A 7,772-nucleotide genomic window follows, 5' to 3' on the forward strand; every position below is an offset into this window, starting at 1 on the left:
TAGAAGCTGAGGACATATTTACTAGAACAGCTGTGCAAACTTCTGGACCAGGAGAGGCAGAACTAAAATCAGCATCAATTTCTTAAGCAGAAAATACATAAACGAGAAGACTGAAATGAAATATAATTTCCAAATAAGAGAGGACCATGTGAACATCCAAGAGACTGAGAAGAATTTAACCTGAAAGATGGAACAACCCTGACTGCACCCATTCGACTGCTCCAAGGAAATGAGCTTCGCATTCAGGAAAATCCAAATATACATATTCAAGTCTTCTACGGCAAAGCTGTAAAAAATGACTGGCTTTAAAAAAAGGGAGGAAAAAAAGGGGGGCGGGGAGGGATGGGAAGTAAAAGGCTTAGCTTTATGAGTTTTTAAATGGTATTAAAATTTCAAAAATGTTCGAAAAACATAAAGCTGCACAAATACACTATCCGTAATAGTAAGATAGCATCTCAAATGTCAAGCAATCTTTATTAGAGACCAGAAACTTGATGCTTCTGGGAAGAAAATGAAATCCACTGATACGTACCCATGAACTCGAAGTCCTACACAATTCATTAGAGGAAATACTAAAGTAATAGATTTTATTTCTTTTACACTCCAAATGAACCAAATGGGATTAGAAATTTTACAATTTCAACAGTTTTTAAGTTTTTCATTAAGAAATTAGATTCACAAATAAGCTTCCTCTACAATCCACAATAAAAATCAAGTTTAGTATTTTCAAAATTTTAACCCAACATTGATAGTCCGTTAACATTATTTCCTGCAAAATGAACGTCGAAAAAACAGCAATACTAGTCTCAATCTTGTCCATACTACAAAAGCCTCCACAACTTATCCTTTTAAAATGCATCTCTCAAAAAAAAATAAAAAATAAAATAAAACGCATCTCTCCTCCTCCTCTGTAAACCACCAAGAAGCCCTCCAGCTCTCACAATAAGGAGCCCTCTCATTAGGGCAGGACACACACTACACTCTAATATGTGAAGTAATGAAGTCCGTTAGATTTGTTCATTTCACAAACAGTTATTGAACACCTCCTATTTGTCTGGCACTGTTACAGGCGCTGGGGAAAAGAAAATTTCCTGCCCCCGCTGAGCTCACATATCAGAGAAAAAAATTAAAACAATCTCGGGAAACGCACATCTGTAAAAGCCACAAATCAAGCCGAGTAAGGACTGTGAGAATAACAGGGGTGCTCTTCAGAGAAGTCTAAGGAGGTGCCATGTGAGCAAAGGCTTGAAGCAAGAACTAGACATGAAAAGGTGTGTGTTCTGGGCAGCAGCCGAAACAGGGCCAACAAAGGATCTGAAATAGGAGCAAACTTAGTCAAGGGACCAGCTGGAATGTCATTTCTCTCTCCTTTCTGGGGCCAAAAGCCATGTTTTACTAATCGCTCTACTGCACCAGTTTCTATCAAAATGTAAGTTCAAAAGGAGTTGTAAATTAATACACACGAACTGTTGGCTACTCTGCCCAATGACTGACCAAAATCACTGCATATCCAGCAGTCCCTTTTCAGTATGAGTGTACAGTAGTCTGATTTTTGACAGTTCCCTCAACAGCCAAGGCATCCCCAGGTGATGGGGCATGCCCGATTCACAGATTAGAGACTTGAAACAAAAACCAACCTTTAGTTATCCTATATTTTCTGGGAAAAAAAAAAGTGGTCTGACAACAGAACTAAATATGTGAAAGACTAAACTCTCCAAACCTTATTTCTTGGCAGCCCTAATACCCAGGCAATGAGAGTGTACTTTTAAATCTCTCGATGCAGGGCTGGAGGTAAAGACACCTTGCGGATTAGTTTCAACACACCCAGCAACCCCCTGCTGCATCCACTCATTGAAATCTGACCGAGAAAAACTCTGGTTTGCTCGTACACTGGGAAACGTGTATGAAACAGTCACCTGAGAGCCTGCCCGGCACACAGATCGCTGTTAGTAATGAGAGATAAATAAGAGGATGAAAGAACGTGGGCGGGCCCAGCGGTGCATGGGAGCGCCGTAAAGGGCTTCAGGATAAAGGCGGATTGTCTCTTCCGGGAGGAAGAAGAGTTTAGGAACCCTCGGGGGCAAAGGGGAGGAGTGGGACAGGGATCCACGCGCCTACAGCGCCGCTGGGAGGAGAGGAGAGAGGGCGCGGCGGCCGCTAGGACCCGCCCGGAGAGCGGGGGGGCGGGGCCGGCACCGCCGAGGCGCAAGACCAGCCGGGCTCCAGTCGCGCTCCCGCGGGCACGATCCGTAATGGAGGCGCCGTGGGCGCGCGGCGTGCTCAGAACACGACCGGGACGCCTTCCGAGTCCATGCTGCCCCTCCAGGCGGGGTTTCGGGCAGGGGCGCCGGGCCGAGGGTTGGCCGAGGAGCCCAGGCGGCAGAGGGGAGGCCGCACACTTACCCGGGGCCTGAGAGCGTGCGCGCGGCGCAGGCCGGGCGGCGAGAAGGCGGGCGCGCTGCTCCGGACGCAGGATTAAGGCGGAGGTAAGGGCCACTCGGAAGAACCAACCGCGAGGGCAGCCCAGCATAGGCAGCGAGCGCGGTTGACGCCGAGGCCCCCGCAGCGCTCAGGCTGACTCGCAGCCGCCTCGCTCGCACACGTGCGGCGCAGCGACGCGCCGCTGCCTGCTGGCTCCTCCCCTGAGGGCGGAGCCTGCCCTCCGCCGCCCGCCCCGCTTTTGGCCCTGCCCACCGGTCCGGGGAGGCAGTCTCACCCACTTCATCCCGCTTCTGCTTCATGGACCTGGGGAGGCATCGCGCTCGCATCTTTCGGCCTCGCAACCTGTGGGGGCTGGACCTCACTGTGGTCCTTTCACTCTAGGAGCTCACAGGCTGCCGCACTTGGACTTTGGTGGGGTTATAAACCCAGAGAGAAATTGCAGTGTCATATGGTCGTTATGTCCATGGGGGCCACGGGGCCGCCAAGAGTCGGACACCACTCAGCGACTGAACAACAACAATGGTAATTAAATTTTTTTTCGACTAACCCCCATATAGTTTTCCATAGTAGCACTTCATTTCAGTTCAGTCACTCAGTCATGTCCGACTCTTTGCGACCCCATGGACTGCAGCACGCCAGGCTTCCCTGTCCATCACCAACTCCCAGAGCCTGCTCAAACTCATGTCCATCCAGTCAGTAATACCATTCAACCATCTGATTCTCTGTCCTCCCCTTCTCCTCCTGCCTTCAATCTTTCCCAGCATCAGGGTCTTTTCCAGTGAGTCAGTTCTTCACATTAAGTGGCCAAAGTATTGGAGTTTCAGCTTCAGCATCAGTCCTTCGAATGAATATTCAGGACTGATCTCCTTTAGGATGGACTGGTTTGATCTCTTTGCAGTCCAAGGGACTCTCAAGAGTCTTCTCCAATACCACAGTTCAAAAGCATCAATTCTTAGGTGTTTAGCTTTCTTGGTAGACTTGTTTTTAAATCCTGGGTTTACATGTGGGAATCTGGTTAGCGGATTATAGGTAATTCGTGCAGACAGGTAGCATTCTATCCTGCCTTCCTCTGATATTATTCATCTCAGTTAAGTACTTCTGTCCCTAATGCATGTACAATCACATATTCTTGAACTGTGGTTAGTTCATAGGTTAATGTCCCAATGACAGCAAACTGCAAATATTTTTACCACACGCACACAGTAGAAATTCAATCTAAATTTAATTTTTGCATACAGTTGGCCCTTGAACAATACAGGGGTTAGGGGCACCGACTCTGTTCGGTTGTTGTTGTTCAGTCACTAACTCGTGTCTTTGGCGCTCAGCCTTCTTTATGGTCCAAGTCTCACATCTGTACATGACTACTGGAAAAACCATAGCTTTGACTATATGGACCTCTGTCATAGAAGTGATGTCTCTGCTTTTTAATATGCTGTCTAGGTTGGTCATAGCTTTTTTTCTAAGGAACAAGTGTCTTTTAATTTCATGGCTGCAATCACTGTCTGCGGTGATTCTGGAACCCAAGAAAAGAAAATCTGTCACTGCTTCCACTTTCTCTTCTATTTGCCATGAAGTGATGGGACCAGATGCCATGATCTTTGTTTTTTGAATGCTGAGTTTCAAGCCAGCTTTTTCACTCTCCTCTTTCATTCTCATCAAGAGGCTCTTCAGTTCCTCTTCACTTTCTGCCATTACGGTGGTATCATCTGCATATTAGGTTGTTCATATTTCTCCCAGCAATCATGATTCCAGCTTGTTGTTCATCCAGCCCAGCATTTCACATGATACACTCTACATGTAAGTTAATGAAGCAGGGTGACAATGTATAGCCTTGTCATACTCCTTTCTCAATTTTGAACCAGTCAGTTGTTCCATATCTGGTTCTAACTGTTGGCCCACAGACAGGTTTCTCAGGAGACAGGTAAGTTGGTCTGGTATTCCCATCTCTTTGAGAATTTTCCAGTTTGCTGTGATCCACACAGTCAAAGGCTTTACATAGTCAATGAAGCAGAAGTAGATGTTTTTCTCTGTCCAGTGGAAAATCCAAGTATAACTTGATAGGCAGCCCTTTGTATCTGCAGTTCCACATCCACGGATTCAACTCACCGTGGATGCTACAGTGCTGAAGTACATATTTATTGAAAAAAATCTGAGAAGTGGACAAGGGTAGTTCAAACTTATGTTGTTCAAGGGTCAACTAACTGTCCTTTAAAAAGTATCTTCTCTGAAACTGTGGCCCAACTCCTTACAAACACATATGGAAGAAAGAATATTCACATTTCTTTGTACATTAACTAACTCCGTGGTCAAAACTTACCCTCTTTGCATTTCAGCCTAAGCTGCCTTAGACAAGATCCAAGTAAAATATGCATTTATTACTTTTTTTGTTCTCCAAAAAGGCAGTTCTTTACTGCCTTTTATAGTTAAAATAACAGGAATGTTCAAAACTTCTTCCCCGTTCCAACTCCCTTTAATAAACATTTGACAGTTTAATGTTAACTTTAAAATTATATCCTAACATGTATATTATGTATAATATTCAGGATCCTGCTTTTACACACCGGCACTATGGATTGAGCTTCCCTGGTGGCTCAGACTGTAAAGAATCCACCTGCAATGCAGAAGAGCTAGGTTCCATCCCTGGGTGGGGAATATCCCCTGGAGGAGGGCATGGCAACCCAATCCAGTATTCTTGCCTGGAGAATCCTCATGGACAGAGGAGCCTGGCGGGCTGCAGTCCATGAGGTTGAAAAGAGCTGGACACGACTGAATGATGGAGGACAGCACATGACTGAACGATGAAGGACAGCACTATGGATTGCTAACTGCCTAAAACACAGTTCATCCCTTGTTTCATCCTTATTGTCTCATATTCTGCCCATCTTAGATGACTCTTTCCATCTTCCAGATAGTAGTTAATTGTTTTTTGTGCTCCCTCAATCAATGCAAACATATCCCTTGTTGAACTTACCTGCACTCAATCTTAAATTAATATTCATGTCTATTTCCTTCACTGGACTGAGAAGTCTTCAGAGGCAAAATTTTGGTTTTCGAGTAATCTTTTTTCTCTTAATTTATTTTTTAAAATTTTTATCAGAATTATACATATCTGTGAATTAGAGTCACTTCTGCAAAAATCCTGTAAGTTTTGCAATGAAACAGCGGAGACTATATTCCCACCTCACTCCTTCCCTGTTTCTTCTTCCTCAAAGTCATTTCACCTCTTTCAACTGGTTATTTTAATATTTACCTTCATTTCTATGAAATGTTTGCATTTCTATTTCTTGCTGTGTCACTTTTAGTCACTATCTATTGACTTCACTTAATGAAAAATGAGGGTTTATCTTTTCTTCCTTCCCTTAGCCATTCCCCAACCCCCACCACACTTCCCACCTCTTTATGTGCCCAGTATCGTTATATTGTACTTGTAAAACAGATTGTGTTAACTTCATTATGATTAGGCAAGCATCTTGAGCAAAGTAATATACTTTGATTAATTCTATTCCCTTCACAGTTTTTGTTTTCCTTGAAGTTAATAATGGTCTTATTTTGTTTTACTATTCACCATTAAACCAAGCCCTGCCTTCTTAATGATTGTTAAACCTCTCTCTCCAGAGATTCTGACAGATAAGGAGTTCTATCCGACTCACCTTTTCAAAGGAATCTCTTCTGGAGCCTTTTGACCTATACCACCTGTGTCAAGTGCACAATTGTTAGGGCTTACCACTTTATTTTTCTCCTGTGCTGTATCTTCTGTTTCTCCTATCACATGCATTCTTTTCCTTTGTTTAGTCCTCATTTTATTTATTTATTTATTTATTTTTAGTCCTCATTTTAATGGAGTACATACATCTCCAGTAGCTTCCTGAGGAAGGAGAAATAAATGAAAGGGAAATTTGTTGAGGTCTGGAATGTCTGAACACAGCTTTATTCTTTATCCACATTTGATTGGTAGTTTACTAGTCGTGTACAGAATTTCAGTGTGAAATAAATTTTCTTTTGAAGTTTGATAGACCTACCTGCTCTGATGTCTTCTGGGTTTCTTTGTGACCATTGAGAAATTGAATGATATACTGATTCTTGATCCTTTCTAAATGATCTTTGTTTTTTCCTGTCTGGAAGCCTAGGATTGTCTTTTTTTTTTTTTTTTTTTTAAATTAGTTGGAGGCTAATTACTTCACATAGGATTGTCTTTTTGACCTCAGCTTTCTGAAGTTTCACAGTGACAAGCCACTGGATGACTCGGGTTGTATCCATTGTGCTTGATTCTCAGTGGGACCCGGTTCAATCTGGAAAATCATGACCTTTGGTTTGGAGAAATTTTCTTTAATTGTTTTGCTGGTGATTACTCTTTCCCTAATCGCTGTTGTTGTTGTTGTTTTTCTTTTAGAACTCTTTATTTTTTGGATTTTAACCTCCCTGGAGTGCTCCTCTAATTTTTCTTTCCTATTTTTTACTTACTTGACCTTTTGCTTCCCTTCTCCCCCCCACCCCCACCCCCGGCCTCAGATACTTCCCAACATTCATCTTCCAACTATTTTATTGAAGTTTTCATTTCTACTATTATATTTTTTTGTCTCTAAATGCTCCCTTTAAAATAGTAGACTGTTACTGCTTTATAGTTGCAATGGGGTTCACACATCTCGGGATATAAATAAAGTTTTCTCCTCATTGAATGCTTTCTGTTTTCTCTAAGGGTTGCTTATTTCCCCTCCTCCTGTTTGCTTCAGTCTCCATGGTAACACTTGCACGTTTGTTTTGAAGCCCTCAAATCCCTGGGTTCTCTATTTAACTCCGGTTGGCAATCCTAGCCCTCTTCCCTAGCAAAGAACAGGCTTCTTTAGTCTCTGCACTGGGTGAAGTATAGATTAGATGCCGAGTCCTTTTCCTCCTTTAAGCTCCCAGAATGTTTACAACCAGATCTGCCCCCTCCAGGTAGAAGTTAGAGCGTCACCTCTAGGTGTATTTGATCTGCGGTAAAAGAAGGATCCAAAGATATAAGATATTGGAAATTCCGCAGCTAAACAGTCCAACCAAATTACATTAAAGCCAGTCGACAAGCCCCCTCACACTCTCAGAACATCTGGTATATCATCGCAAATATAAGTTGAAATGACTTAAATGGAATTTATGGTGTGGAGGGAGGGGTACCTTCAAGCTCCATCTTTGACGACCTCAATGCCCTGGAGAAGTTTTTACCGAGGTTGAGAAAGACCTCCTCCCCGCCCCTCCTCTCCCCACCTTCTTCTTCCAGAGGGGTTGATCCGACCCCCGGACGGCAGGGGGAGCCCCCGCACACGGCCGGCGGCTGCACGGGCAGAGCCTCTCTG

At 43.7% G+C, this 7,772-nt stretch overlaps 1 protein-coding gene across 1 annotated transcript in view; it reads right to left on the reverse strand.

The window, feature by feature from the left end:
* The window catches only part of PUS7 (pseudouridine synthase 7), a 51,927-nt gene extending 49,285 nt beyond the window's left edge, over nucleotides 1-2,642 (reverse strand). Inside the window, exon 1 of the mRNA XM_043872088.1 lies at nucleotides 2,404-2,642. Coding sequence (XP_043728023.1) covers nucleotides 2,404-2,530 — 127 coding nt within the window. The 5' untranslated portion in view covers nucleotides 2,531-2,642. The remainder of the gene's footprint in view (nucleotides 1-2,403) is intronic.
* Between the last annotated feature and the right edge of the window lie 5,130 nt (nucleotides 2,643-7,772).

This window comes from Cervus elaphus, chromosome 18 (genome assembly GCF_910594005.1).
Source record: "Cervus elaphus chromosome 18, mCerEla1.1, whole genome shotgun sequence".
Classification (NCBI taxonomy): domain Eukaryota; kingdom Metazoa; phylum Chordata; class Mammalia; order Artiodactyla; family Cervidae; genus Cervus; species Cervus elaphus.